Source organism: Lathyrus oleraceus, chromosome 4 (genome assembly GCF_024323335.1).
Source record: "Lathyrus oleraceus cultivar Zhongwan6 chromosome 4, CAAS_Psat_ZW6_1.0, whole genome shotgun sequence".
NCBI lineage: Eukaryota > Viridiplantae > Streptophyta > Magnoliopsida > Fabales > Fabaceae > Lathyrus > Lathyrus oleraceus.
In genome coordinates, this window is record NC_066582.1 from 440,038,450 (window position 1) to 440,054,181 (window position 15,732).

The 15,732-nt window shown below is 35.4% G+C and overlaps 1 protein-coding gene across 4 annotated transcripts; it reads right to left on the reverse strand.

Moving 5' to 3' along the window:
• Positions 1-10,373: 10,373 nt before the first annotated feature.
• On the reverse strand, positions 10,374-15,311 carry LOC127075957 (uncharacterized). 4 transcript variants are annotated; one of them, XM_051017495.1, is made up of 8 exons: positions 15,159-15,311; positions 14,429-14,888; positions 14,018-14,211; positions 13,862-13,929; positions 11,952-13,380; positions 11,729-11,868; positions 11,418-11,589; positions 10,374-11,236 (listed from the first exon to the last, which is right to left on the reverse strand). In XM_051017495.1, exons 3-8 carry the CDS (start codon positions 14,166-14,168, stop codon positions 10,629-10,631), a joined length of 2,568 nt encoding a protein of 855 aa, XP_050873452.1. In that variant the 5' UTR covers positions 14,169-14,211; positions 14,429-14,888; positions 15,159-15,311; the 3' UTR covers positions 10,374-10,628. The 4 variants fall into 4 exon arrangements, with proteins under 4 accessions (XP_050873452.1, XP_050873453.1, XP_050873451.1 ...); XM_051017496.1 differs by having other exon boundaries at positions 15,208-15,310; XM_051017494.1 differs by having other exon boundaries at positions 15,087-15,304.
• Positions 15,312-15,732: the final 421 nt, after the last annotated feature.

Here is a 15,732-nt window from a genome sequence, read left to right on the forward strand (position 1 = left end):
GATCAGATGCAAAATCTCAAGTATCAGAAGCATCTAAAGAGGAATCTCATTCAAAAAGCTCTGACTCTGGACAAAACTACAAAGTATCAGAAGCATCTGAACATGAAGTAAAGTCTAGAAGCTCTGACTCTGAACTAATGCCCTCTGTAAACTCTGAAGTTATCAGCGCCATCTGTACTTTCAAGAGATAACATCAGAAGCAAGATTCTCCAGATACACGAAGACTCTAATCAGAATTGTTAATCATGATGAAGTAACGTTTAAGCCAAGTTAAAGTTCTGCAAATGGATTTCCTCAATTAGAAAGAGACGTTAATCTCCACTTCCAAGAGAGAAGATACTAATTGTGGTAAGTAGTCACTTCTAAGAGAAAAAGTCTACTGCAGAAGCTATTAATGGAATGGCGTAACTACATCTCAATATCCAACAGATTCAACGCTACTTCAACTCTACTTCAACTCCTATAAATAAGAGAAGAAATCAACATTCAGTAACAAGAAATCACTAGCCAAAACTATACTGAAATTATATCACGCTCAAGAAAAACATCTTTGTTCTTCAAAGATTTTCACTAAGCTTTTGCTTATCAAGTGAAAAATTTGTTCTTAAGTTTGTAATATTTGCTTTCCTAGAAGCACTCTAGATTACATATCTTGTATCTTTTATTTGTTTGATTTCCTCAAGTGACTCTTTGTAGTCTGTAGACTTGAGAGGACTAAGAGATTTTCTTCTCTCTTAGGGGTTGTTTGTAATCTTTCAAGATTAGTGGATTAAGTCCTTGTTGAAGGCGAAATCACCTTGGCCGGGTGGACTGGAGTAGCTTTGTGTTATAAGCGAACCAGTATAAAATCATTGTGTGATTTCATTTTGCAAAAGCGCTTATTTTTCAAACAATTCAAACCCCCCCTTTCTTGTTTTTCTCACCTTCAGCAACATCATTGGAAACCGGCCTACCTAATGAATGTAATCGATTGATGAGATGAGTAAATCTCTTTTGCATGTTAGCAATGGTTTCCCCTTGCTCCATGAAAAAGAGATCAAACTCTTGTGTTAGTGTGTTGATTCTTGCCAACTTAACATCGTTCGTCCCCTCATGGGCGATTTGTAGTGAATCCCACATGGCCTTAGCAGTAGGACAATGGGATACACGATAGTATTCATCTACACCTAATGAGGAGATTAGGATATTTTCGGCTTTCCAATCATAATTGTATTTTCTTTCATCATCATCGGTCCATTGTGCTTCGGGCTTTGGCACTAATTCATCATTCTCATTGGTCATGGTTATTTCAATTGGACCATTGAGAATAACGTTCCATATTCTTCTATCTATGAAATTTATGTGCACCCGCATACAGTCTTTCCAATAACTATAATTTTCACCATTGAAAATGGGAGCTCTATTATAAGCCCCTTTAGGTTCGTTAGCCATTTTCTATCAAAGTTATATTTTGAAGCATGGAGTGAACCGGTGCTCCTGATACCACTTGTTAGACTATGGCACGGATCTAGAAGGGGGGATTAAATAGATCCCAATTAAAATTTGAGTCGGAGCTACCAATTAAAAATTGGTTTTGAAAATTTGTTTTAAGTGCGGAAGCGGCCGAGGAAAATATAGTCTAAAACAAACTGTTATTGGAAAACCGGATATGCGTCTAGCCTATGGATTAGTGATAATGTAGAATAAGAATCACTACACTAGTCACACTATCAATGATTTATTTCACTTGCTAGGATTCCTAGTTCCAATGATTCAAAGAGCAAACCAAACTAGATACACAACTAAGATAATTTTGGTTTAGGCAAATTATCAAACACTTGGTGTGCAAAAACACTCCAAGTGATATTTATGTTGAGTAAGTGATTCCAATTAGTCTTGTACAATATTTTATTGTACTTTGAATTCAGAAACAAAGTTTTAACTTCTTACTCAATTAATATCAAGGTTTGATAAAAGTGCTTATACAAAAATCACTTATTTTTAAGCCAAAAACAAATATGCTGAAAAATAGAGAAGACAAAGATTTGATGAGGCAGTTCCCCCGTCGTCCTCGCTTCGGGGTACGTCTGCCCTCAATTCTAAAACTAGAATTGAGATTGCTTTAATAGATATCACATGTTGAGTATAACAGTTTATACAAGGATTGACAAGCAAATATACAACAGAATTCTCAAGACGTTGAATGTTGCTTCCACTCCTAGTTCCTTGATTCAAGGTGAACCAAGTCCTTCGATTGTTGTTGATAGACCTCCGATTCCAGCCCCTTTGTTGAATAACCCTCAGTTCTTCAAACCCTCGGCCCGACTGATCTCAACTACAACAAATCGAACCCGAAATCTTCCCTTCAATATCACTGAATCCGCTACTAGATTGATGAAGACTTCCTCTTCTCAATCACCTTCGCTCAGCTGAAAATTGATGAAGAATTCGTCCCAAAATCAAACCAGTCTTAGAGGACAAAACCCTAAAGGTTTTATTCAAGAAAAAACCTGTCGCAAGCTTCAACCCGAACCGGATTCCCCAATCACGGCTTCGAACGTTATCACCTTTAACCAATCACAAAGCACTTCAAAAATGGTTGTGTGTAATTGATGTGTTGTGAGATGTTGAAGATGAAGATGAAGAATCTTGGACACCTATTTCACTTTTTCTTGTTCTTTGTACACTTGAATCAATTTGTCAAAATGTTGGTTGATACAAGTAACTAAACTTCTATTTATAGTAACAAACCAACCAACCCACTTAACAGCTTTTCAAACAGAGTACGAAATGCTTAAAAACTGAATTTGCGCACGAACGGTCGACCATAGCAGGTCTATGCGTCGACGCATAGCTTGCAGTTTTGGACAGTCTACAAAACACATCAGTATGTGTCGACCATAGGTCGGCGTGCGCTGACTCGTGGTTCATGCGCTGACCCCTGCGGTCGACTCAAGCCTTTTGTGCGCTGACCCGTGAGGAAATGCACTATGTTATGCGCCGACCCTACGGTCGACTCAAACCCTGCAAATCTGCAAAAATTCAGATTTTTGTGGTTTTCATGCATTTTGTCATGACCACATTTTATCCACATATGTTGTATGAAATATAACAGTTTAAATGAGCATAGAAAAGGATATGATAGGTGATATGTTGCATTTGTTTTGTAGAGGTGGAATCGACAATGCCGATTCATCCATGGTGGTCATTTGTCATCATCGAAACCTATGATCGTATGTTGTATGACAGTTTGCCCTTACAAAGTATGCCACTAGCTCTCACAAATGGAAAATAATTGTCATCAATACTATGGGGATAGGAGAATTATATCTCAACTATGGAAATGACTCATGTCTAAACTTTGAGAAAAGTTTTAAAAGGAAAAGTGCATAAAGGACACAAAATGATTTAAATGAGTTATACATTCTTTAGTCTTTTAAAATTGATCTGAATATGCTTAAAATGGATTAGCATTTATTAGGAAAAGTATTTTGAAAACCACTTGACAAAAAGTCAAGGTTTATTAAGAAAATGGTGCAAACTAGAAAACAAGAAGATTTTTGAAAAGAGGGAGAAGATTTGAAAATTAAAGAAAGGGAGGACAATGTGAGACTATCTTAGAGCATAAAGTAAAAGCTAGAGAGGAAAGATCTAACCAAGAGATAACAAGATTTATGACATAAGTCAAGCAAGAATTCCCTCATTTGGATTAAGTATCAAGCAAGACAAAATAAGCAAATAATAATCCATGTATCATATGAAACCAAAATGACCAAACCAAGTCTCCATAGAGAAGTCCAAAGTCAAAGGCATAAGATGAATCCCAAAGTCTCAAATCACAACATCCCACAACAAAGGTAAACGTCCTAGCTCTAACTCCATAACTCCATAGCAATGCTAAGGATAATAACCTCAAGTCCATGGATAAAGAGAACCAATTTTTTTAGGTTTTTTCTTTACAAAGAAATGAAATAAAAATCCTAATATACAAAGAACAAATGACATAATCACAAACAATGTGATATGGGATGCTAAATATAAAGTATAAAGTAAATGGCATAAAATAAAGAGCATAAAGTAAATGACGTTGAAGTAAAATTTAATACAATAAAATGTTAGTAAATGATGTTAGTGATCAAAAATGAAAGATGGTTTGGTCATTCTTTGGAGAACACTCAACTATTCACCCACAAGCATGAAAAAGTGAACCCATACATCATTATAAGAAGGGCTCCAACTTGGATAAAAATCAACAAGTATACCACTAGCTCTCATAAATGAAAAGGGAGCAATATTTTCACACAATACCATGAGGAGTAAGAGACTTACAATCTCACTTATAAAAATGTCCTTGCTTTCGGGATAAATTTGGCACTATATTAAGCAATTGTATTTGGACTTATGTAGAAGTCACAACTATCTGAGGCCGGTCAATAATATGTTAGTGTTAATATATGCTAGAGAAATGATATGTAAATCATTCTCCTAAAGTCATGCCACACAAAAAGAAAAGAAGAAATGATCAAGCACAAAGGCTAGGAGGATGGTCAATTACTTCAATCCATACTTCATGACACTTAAGACAAACTTATGCATCAATCCAAAGTACCTTAAACGATCCATGATCAATAAGGAGGTAAATTTGAAATGATGAAAGTTCATCAAGCACCAATCCACACATCATGAACAAGATGAACACATGTTATCCAATTGATCAAAAAGGAAAAGAAAGAGATGAAGAAGAAGGGGGCAAGAGAAGTCACAGCGAAATTGGACCAAAGGTTTGATCAAGTCATCATCAAAATCAATAATCCATTTTGGTGGAAGTTTTCACCCCATCAACACCCAAGATCCATTGAGTTTGATGAGACTCATGATCCAAACCATCATCATCCAAGGCCAACAGAAGTTCACAAAGGTCACACAAATATAAAATCCATTTAAATGAAATAAAAGTTCACCAAAAGTATTTTTAAATAAATTAAAAAATAGAAATAAAATGAAAAATCTATAAAGTCCTTCAAAACACCAAATAAATGGCCAAGAAAATTATGGAGGTTGGAAATAAAATAAGAAGCATGTAATAAATTTTTCAAGATTAAAAAATATAGAAAAGTATTTTTAAATCAATTAAAACAAAGGAGAAAAGAAAAAAAATTCATGAAAAATAAAAAATCAGTGGAATAAAATATAAAAAAATAAAAATCAGATGAAGAAAAATAAAAGAGAATTTTATAAATTATTTTGGGATTTTTTGGATGAAAAATGAAATTACTATGTATTTTAAAAGAAAAAGTAATTAAAAATAATAAAATAAAAAGAATTAAAAATCAGAAAAACACGAAGCGTTGGATCACGCCTCATTAATTGACGCGGAAGATCCAACACTCCTCAAGTTAGGACGCCCGACAGAATGCAACATAACCAACACACGTGATCCAATTCAAAATGAACCAATGAAAACATTTCATTTGTCCAACGTGTCTGGCCAAACTCAGACGACCTGGAACACCCCAGTCATCTTCTTCGGTGGACTCACTGGAGTTTCATCGTTTGGTAAATTTAGAACACGAGACCACCACCATTGTGATCCTTTTCTCATCCCGAATTCAACCGCATGCTCCAAATTCCTTTATCTAAATTGAGCAAGGGAAATTTAATAGAAGTTTCAGAAGCAAGCAAGCCACGAAAAGTTAAATTAAATGATGAACACGATCAATCAACACCATATAAGTTAGGGGAAAACATCAGAGAGTGAATGGCTACATTGTGGTAACTTGTTTAAGTTCAAATGATGCTAAAAACTACCTTGTCCAAATGATGATCAGAAGTTGATGAAGCTCGATCTGGTTAGAGCACTTCAGAAGGTCTCAGAGCTTGACAATTGTTGCAAAAGCTTCAGAGGATGCCGAATATGCTAATGGAATCAAGAAATTGGGTTGAAATAAGTTGGAATTCAAAACACGATAGTTGAGTTTTTCTGGAAAATTTCAAGTTGCAGTAGGGATTTCTCGGCTCTCAAAAGCTTGGAAATAAATGCAATAACTTCCTCTACTTATAGGGAATGTGTTTGGATCTAAATACGTGTGAAATGATGTTGAATTCATGTAAAACGAAGTTGATCCGAATGTGAGAAAAGTGTGACTTGCAACTCATTAAAATTCAGCCAAATGATGCATTTCAAAGATCAATTAACTTCTGGAGACTTGGTTAAACATGATTAGGTCCAAAACACATGCTATTTTGGCTTGGAATTGAGATTAGTGAAGTTCAAATTTCGGGCAATGGTAATTTCTTCAGTTCCAAGTCATCATGTTCAACCCAATGGGGCATCCTACTCAGAAAGCTTTTTGATCCCATTCTTTTTGCAATGTGTTGGCATCATAACAAATATTACAATATGCTAAGAAATGTTGCATTTGGATGCTTGGGCATAAAGTTATGACATGTTGAAGTTGGCATAAAAAAATTGGTTATGTAACTTAGAAAAATTCAAGTGTCCAATGGCTGAAAATGACCTGTAATGTCTCAATGAATTCCATGGCCTTCCAAGCACAATTAGACCTTGATCATTGAATCAAACTTATAGAGGGAATCAAAAATTACATTGTTCAAAAAGAATAAGCCTTAAATGTTGAAAATTGAAGAAGTTATGATCCTTGAAAGTTGAGAAAAAGTCACTTGAAAATAGGTCAAATTTCACTAAGTCCACAAATGACCTATAATGTCTCCAAACTTTTGATGATCCTCCAAGCATAATTGACTCTTGTCATGTAAAGATAATTTGTAAAGGATGTTGAGAATAGTCATATTAAAAAATAAGAATTCAAAAATGTTGAGAATTGAAGGAGTTGTGATCCTTGGAACTTTGACTTCAAATGTTGACTTTTTGGTCAAACCTCTTGGAACAAGCTTATGTACTTGGACTTTTCTTGCATTTAACGGTACATGGATGGCCATATGAACTCAAAATAAGGTGTCCTTGGATGTTTCTTTATTAATTTTCTCAAATTTTGAATTTACTTGTTAAAGAAGGCATGGAAATAAACACATGAACCTTTGTCTTTCCTCGAGAAGTAATGAACAAAACCTTGATGTACTCTTGCTCAAAATGTGATTGAGAGGTGCTTTAAAGAATTTGAGATCATGCGTTGAAATATAGATCCCTTGAGAATCAATGGTTGGCCACACATTACTGAGGAATCAAAGAAAACCTAGCTGAGGAATCATGCTTGATGCTCTTGATAACAAGCCCTACCTTGTACAATAAACTTAAAGAAAACATATGTTTATATTTGATTATTGGTAAAGAAATGAACATATAAACACAAAGTTAAAACATTAACAACGAGGTGTTTGATGATCCATGCAAAAGCAAAACCCAAAGATGAGAGGGAGAGGGACCAAGATGTGACCTTGTTTGTGTGCAAGGATACCAATGGTATGTGGGATCTTAGGGTTAAAAATTATGGTATGAAAGTATCCCACTAGCTTGCATTATTTTCCTTTTAACGGCTGCAGGAAACAAAATTCCATAGTCGAGAGTTCCTTTCAGACACCTTAGTATCCTTTTCATCGCTGCTAGATGTGATATCTTTGGCTTCTGCATGAATCTACTCACCATACCAATACTTATGCTAGATCGGGCCTTGAGTGAAAAAGATATCAAAGTGATCTAATGAGTCTTATGTACTTCATTGGATCAGCACCATCTTCATATGTGTCTTTTGACAATTGTAATTTGGGCTTAGTTGGAGTCGAAGTTGGGTTGTAATCTTACATCTCAAATCTCTTGACGATTTTGCATGCATATCTTCTTTGGTACATCATCAAGCCTCTACTACTCTTGTAGAATTCGATACCAAGGAAATATGAGAGATTTCCCAAGTCTGACATTTCAAACTCCTCACTTAGGCCATATTTGAAATCTTCGATCTCCTTCTTGCAACTTCTTGTTATCAATAGGTCATCATCATATAGACATAATATAAGTAACTAAGTATTGCTTCTTCTTACATATACTTCATGCTCAGTTATGCATTTAACAAATTACTTTTCCCTTAGGAAATTGTCTATCTTATTATTCCAAGCTCTTGGAGCTTGCTTAAGTGCATACAAGGCTTTATGTGGCCTGTATGCCTTGCTTTCTTTGCCATGTTTCACAAATCAGCTGGTTGTGCAACATGAACTTCTTCATAAGGGGTCATTTAGGAATTCACATTTCACATCCATCTAACATATGTTTCAGTTGTTCATGTTTGCTAGACCAACAACCAACCTGATTGTTTCAATCCTAGCAACAGGTGCAAAAACTTCGTCAAAGTCGATTCCTTCCTTCTGAAGAAATCCTTTCGCCATAAGTCTTGCCTTGTGTCGATTTACTTCACCTTTGGTATTCAACTTCACCTTGTATATCCACTTCACATTGATTGCCTTCTTGCCTTGAGGAAATTCGACAAGTTACCAAGTGTTGTTGACTTCGATGGATTTTAGTTCCTCATTCATTGCTTTCACCTACTTCAAATGATTCAATGCTTTAGTTGCATTGACTAGTTACACATATGCATATAAAGCATAATGTATCAACTGAACTTCATCGCCAACCACATCATCTGATGTAATCACACATTCTTGCAACCTTGCAGTCATATCTCTGATTCTTTGAGGTATGCTTGTGCTTGCTTGACCCCTGACTTCTTCTTGTCAAACTTCTCTTTCATTCACATACGATTCTCACTGAATCTTTCTTGACATTTTCAGTCCAATCTCATTCCTTAAGCTCATCAATCATCACATCTCTATTGATCACTACTTGCTTGTTCACTGGGTCGAACAACTTGTAACCTCTAGTCGAATGATATCCTATTAGGATCATCTGACTCGACTTGTTATCAAGTTTTATTCTCAACTGATCTGGCACTTGTCTATGTGCTATAGATCCAAATACTTTCAGATGACTCAAGCTAGGCTTGACACCAGGCCAACATTCTTCTGGCGTGATTCCATCTAACTTTTTCGTCCGACATCTGTTCAAAATATATGTTGATGTCAACACAGCTTCCGCCCATAATTCTTTGGGTAAATGCTTTCCTATCAACATACTTCTCACCATATTTATGATGGTTCTATTTTTCCTTTTTATAGTTTCATTCTTCTATGGAGTGTAGGATGGCACAATCTCTTCTTTCTCACATAACATGTCGAAGTCTTTCGACACATATTCTCCACCACCATCAATCCTCAGAATCTTGAACTTTCAACCACTTTGCCTTTCGACCATAGATTTAAACTTGACAAATACCCCAATCACTTCAATTTTCTTCTTGATCAGGTAAGTCCACAGTTTTCGACTAAAATCATCTATGAATGTGACAAAGTATATGTTACCTCCAATCGAATTCACCTGGATATGACCACACACATCCAAGTGTATGACTTCAAGGATTACCTTTGACTTGCTTCCTGCATCCTTGCTGAAGTTGTTCTTGTGCTGCTTTGCCTGCACACATTCCTCACACACTTCATTTGGAATGTAACATAACATTTATGGATTAAAATAAATCCAGCCACATGCAATGTTTGGTTGAACCGAATGTAGTACTATTAGGCATGTATTGACTAGTAAGAACAATTTAATTCTTTTTTCAAAGATAGATGTCTGATAGTAACTATTTAACTTACAATGTACCATTGAAGTATATTTTTGAATTTATTTTGAAAGTATATTTTTGAACTATTTCTTTTGATAAAATAAGAATGTGTCTCACTTATGAAGGGATGTGGTGTGGATGAGGTAAATCTGGAAATTTTGCTATACCATATCTTTGATAGCTTTAGTTAACAACTTATTCTCACACATCAATATAATGCACATTAATCATTCATTCATTTTGTTAATTAAAGTTACAAAGTTGTATATATAGTAAAGTAAAGTTACTAAAGTCATTCCCGTCCGAAAATGCATTTTTGGATTTGAAGGACATTTTTTTATTTCTATAGGATGACAGTGGGAGAAAGTTTCCGTATTTGAGGAGCATTTTTGGACTTCCGTAGAGTGGTGGTGGGAGAAATAATATATTTTTGAATTTTCATAGGATGGTGGTGAGAGAAGAACTCCCTCCATCCTAAAAAGAGTGACTTATTTATGTAACATCTAAAAGCTACTTAAAAATTGTAAGTTGCAAGAAAAGTTGTTCACATGCTACTCATTGAAATTTTCAAACAAGTTTGCAGTTTGCTAGGAGCACTAACATCACAGTTCCATATCTCTTCTTTATTCCTTTGGAAACTCCAAATATCTGAGTTCACAATTATTTCCAAACTTGTTGTACATACAATAGATTATCACAAATTGTTAATGATGATGATATCAAGCAAAATCATGACACACCAGCTATAATATAATCAACACATCAAATTCTACAAAATCTACAACTAAAAATCCTTACTAAGTGAAGTGAAAGCACACACAAAATGAAACTTCTCTACATAGTTATTTCAAACAAGAGAATCATCTTCTATACTTCTGTAATAAGAACCAGTTCAAACTAATCGCTTATTTCAGTATTCTCATTCACCATGAAACTGTTTAGTATTCGAAAAATCCTAGTATGCTTCAACAGACGGTATGAACAAAAAGTTATCGGTTTTTAAACATCGGTGCTATTTTTGTCATCGTTATTGCTTACACAGCCAAGTATTGTATCTTCCATCAGGTCTGCTAGAATGGCATCGCCTATTTCAGAACCAACTGTTTCGGCTCCAAATCGAAGATCCATCCATCCTCCACGTTTTTCCATGTCTTTCCTAACAATTTTGTCCAACGTGTGCGGCGGGGGAACGGAACGTAAATACCAACACACTCCTTCCGAGACCATGGAAATAACCGTTTTCATATTTGGAGTTGGCTTTATAATAGGACTTACAAATGATACAAAAGGTGAGGCGCCAAAGTAATCGTGACAAACCTCCATGAGAATTTCGTTGATACAGTCATATAGGAGTTTCGGGTCACGGCAAAGCCGGTTTGGCGATAACTCTACCTGATCAAACAAGGAAGGATCTAGCATCTTGTCCGACGAAAGGCATTTCATCAACAATTGGTCTCTTGTTAACTCAGAGGCTCGCAGGACTGCTTCGATGTAATCACATATCAATTCGTTTTCTTCGATACAATATTTTTCTCTCTTGATTTGATTCACAAGAGAAGAATCTTGTTCTTCAAATTGAACATGTAGTGGACGTATCGATACTTCAGCTGAAAATCATGAATTAACATGGTGCCAAATTAGAATTAATATGGAAAACAAATGGTACGCGACTAAGTGAAATCGAATCTTATTATGAATCGTAATGGCTTATAGATAAGCAGTTACGAATATGATAAGTGCTTAACTAAGTTGTTTATCCAAACAGAACCTGAGTCTATGAATGCTTACCGGGTTCACATTTGGAGTTCCCGGAGCTGGCATCGTCCTCTAAGAATGGCGCATCAAGAACAGACACCGGACTTGGCCGTCCCGATACGTCAGAGATAATCTCTTGCTCTTTAGTTTTCGTAGTGATTGAAGAATCGGAGGGAGATGACGATTGTTTTTCTTCTGTTACATTCTGCGGAAAGAACAAATGGCAGTTTGAATAAAATTTAACAGATATAAGAAGTCATTCCACGAACGAAAAAGCAAAAAAAACAACTACATTAATTAAATAACTAATTTACGTAAAATTGTAGCGCGGACAAAGATACTACCTGCTCCAAATATTTAGAACATTTTGTACTATCAGAAATTTCTAAGATATCACGGCTTTGATCCTCATTTCCGGTACCGAGGCCAACTAGTTCTAAGGAAGATTCTAATATAGTTATCTCTTTTGCAGATTCTACATCACCTGCGCAGAAATTACGAAAAACATAAATAACAAAACATATAAAACAAACACAAAAAAAGTTTATAATGGCATCTAGACGATACCTTCGGTAACTATCTCATCTCTAGCAGGAGAATAATTTTCCTCTTTATCGACATGAACTAGGCCGTCTGAGAAATTCGAGTCCGACTTGATTTCTTGTGATTTACTGTTAAAGCTTTCATCGCGAAGTCTTGTCTTTGCGGTCACAAAACGGTCCTCCCAGTTCCTTCCAGGACTACCAAATGGCGAAAAGTTGTAATCGGGAAAAGATATTATTCTTCCAAGGGTTTTGGAAATCTGCCTACTTGACAAGTCCATGTTCTCGTCTTCACTACCAATCATCTCGGAAAGATGTTTCTTAGCCTCGATGTATAAACTAGAAACACCATGTTTGGAATAAATACCCTTTTCACGATCCACAACCGCTTCTGAATCTTTATTTGTACCGGCTTTGTCTCCTTTAGTAACACCGGTTAAAGGTCTTACGATTTTTTCAATGAAGAAATGATCTTTATTAGGAGATCTCATTCCAGCATTGTCTTTACCGAAGTTTTTTCCGTGTCTCTCCTTTCCTATAGCCTGTTTTAATTTCTTTTTTATCTCGGTGAGAGAAAAATGTGAACTACTTCTCATAGAAGGACCGTTGTACTTGGCATTATCATGAGATTCTAGAGACGAAGTTTCGGAATTTTCCAATCCAACGGAACCTGGCTTTAGAATAACAATCCTATTTGAGAAGTTGGTATTTCCGTTTTCATTTGTTGAATTCTTCGATTGAGACTTCGCCTTTTTCCTGAAAAAGTTATGCTTCTTGTGGTTGACAATCTCGCTAGTTTGTTCTTTATCGCCTTGATCTTGTTCGGAGTTATTCTCGTTCGCTCGTTGAGAATTCTCAAACTCTTGAACACATTTCAATACAAGTGGATTTGGATTTTGTAGAAATGCACGAAACAGTTCCTTATCCGAACTTATAAGCTGAAGCGCTTCCATTAGTTCATCGGAGAAAAGAAACTTTCTAGCTTCCACTGGATCTTTCCCATTCAATATCATCTGATTCACGAATTCACGAATCGCATCTCTCGAACTTTTTTCTGAAACAGCATGCTTCTGTTTCTGGTTAGTTTGTGCATGCTTTTCTACTTCTCCGTCATTACCATGCATCATCGAACAAATGCCTTTTAGATTACAAAACTCTTCGACTATTGTATCCAGATCAAGACTATCTTTAGATTGCTTCCTTGAGTGCTGACGATGCGAAGTTTCAGATTTCGATGTTGCGTCCAAATTTAAATCATCGGTCATATCGCGTTTTTTCTCATCAGATTTCTTTTTTCTTTTGGAATCTAACTTCAGTAAGATTTTGCACCTTTCAGAATTATTGATATCCTTCCCTGCGTTTTGATCGATGAACATCTCTTCTTCTATGAGTTTCTTCACACTCGGCTTATTAACAATAGTTCTCACTGTTGGTCTTTTACTCTCTCCATTGTCCTGAAACATTCATGATACAGTGATATCGATAAATACACTAGCATCCATCCTTATGTACTAGTTTCAATCTGTAGCGTGAAAACCTCTAAAAAAAGGTGTGTCTGTGTTCATGTCAGACATTTGTGATCACATTTAATTTACTCATTTCTTTCAAATTATTATCGGTGTCGGTGTCAGTATTGTATCTGTGTTTGTGCTTCATAGGTTGTTAAATAGCTAAATAGCGGCTATAGGGTGCTATAGCAATAGCGGTACAGCGGAATTTGAACAAACTGCTATTCTTCAGCGATACAATATTTAGTACTAAATGTTTTCAAATAGAACCTATAGCGACTCTATACCACTCTCGTGCAGCGGAATTTGAAAAAACCCGTTATTTTCTACAATCCGCGATTGACAACATTACTTAGTATTTCGTAAAATTTCATCGTTCGAGTATGAAATTGACGAGTTGCATAAGCATATGGATAGATATACTTACAAAATCGCCTTGACAAACTTCATCTATGTCGTTTAGCACCTCGAACTTATTCTTCGAATGAACAACACCTGTAAGAAAAAAGAATCGCGAATTTCAACACGAGCATAGTCCTCAACTTCGTTCAAATCAAAACGTTGAGCAAAATTCTTATCTTACCATCCGAATGCTTACTACTTCGCCTCTTATCTGCAATCAACTTCCGAGTAGAGTGACCATGGCGAAAATCAAACATACTGATAAATCCCCACATACAGCCCGATTTATCTTTCTCATACCGCAAAGCTCGTCTTTGCGATTTCTTTGTCATGATGGTTGAACACAATTGACTTCTTTCTACCAAAATTGCGAGCCTGACAGATTAACAAGCACAATCAGAAAAAACAAACGCGGTAAATCTTAGATACACAGATCATCCTCAAAATCAAAACTCCGAGACAACAAAGAACAATCATGCCAAAACGAGATTTTTTATGCATAATGCATCTAAATTGAACCATTTTTCATGTAATTTATCGCGAAAACTGAACAATCACATAGAAATAAAATGGGATTGCTTCAAGTAAGTACCTCTTATTCTGATCCTTTCGGACTCAAAAAACGCAGAAGCGAAGGAACGAAAGACATAGATGCAGCTTGATGAATCACCTCTTGAAGAATGTAACTATTCCAATTTCAATCTTTCAAGTTTCCCAATTTTGTGAAACTCAAAAAATTTAGCTTCCTTTGGAGGAAAAGGTATCAATACCTTAATTCTAAAGACTCTAACCTTAAGAATTATGCAGTGCCACAGGTAAATCTATAAAGCTTCAGCTTTTCTTAATCGAAAACGAGTCAAAGACACACACAGCTCATTGATTCCACTTTTTTACTCCAAAAAATGTTCTGTCAATGATCAAAACGTGATGAAGAAGATTGAAAGCTTTATCCTAAAAAAATTCTCAAGTAACTGAAATCAAATCCAAATTTCCACAATCACCAATTCAAGCATAATTCTCTCTTCTTCTTAGCTCCTTCAACAATTCAGCCACTGAAACAAGAGAATATTGAATTTTCATTCAACAAAGTAAAAGTAAAGAATTATGAAAAGTATATGAAAAATACTGCATTTTCTTAAGAGAATATTGGAATCAAATTGTTCACCACCCAGATGAAACAATCAAAACTTTTTGAATTGGGTATCTCTAATACAGCAAAAAAGTGAAGAAAATGGTAATTGAAGACCGACCCATGATTTGTTAAGGCATAATTAAAATAGGGGTAGGCATTGAATAGTGAGAAAAGTAGAGAGAGAGTTTACTAGTTGGTAGGAAAATAAAGGGAAGGAAAGTGAAAGTGGAGAGGTTTACAATGTTGTTGGATGACACTAAAAAATGGTCGGAGTATTAGTGTAGTACATGACAGTTGAAGATAACTAGGTTGTAGGGTCTACATAAAAGAGTGTTTTTGTTGTGAGGAACAAACAACAAAGGTTTGGGATGTGTCTATTTAGTCTCTTGTTATTTATTTATTTATTTAATTACGTTTCAAATTTCGAAAATTCATCACACAAAAAAATTGCAATTTCATCACAAGGGATGAGAGAGAGAGAGAGGATCACCTATTTGTCGTGTACGCCACCTTTGAATAGAATATCTAAGCTTTTTCGGCGTTACGAATTGGATTATTATTTTTAAAACCAGTGATTAATGGATACATGAAATTCTGTCATGTCATGAGTCCACATTTCAATATATATAATATATTAGTAGCACAAGTTCAATGAAACAAAATATATTATTCAATGTATAAGGTATTGATTTATAAATATTACATTGGCATAAATGTTTAATAAAATAAAAAATTTCAAATTTAACTTTTATTATCTTGATATT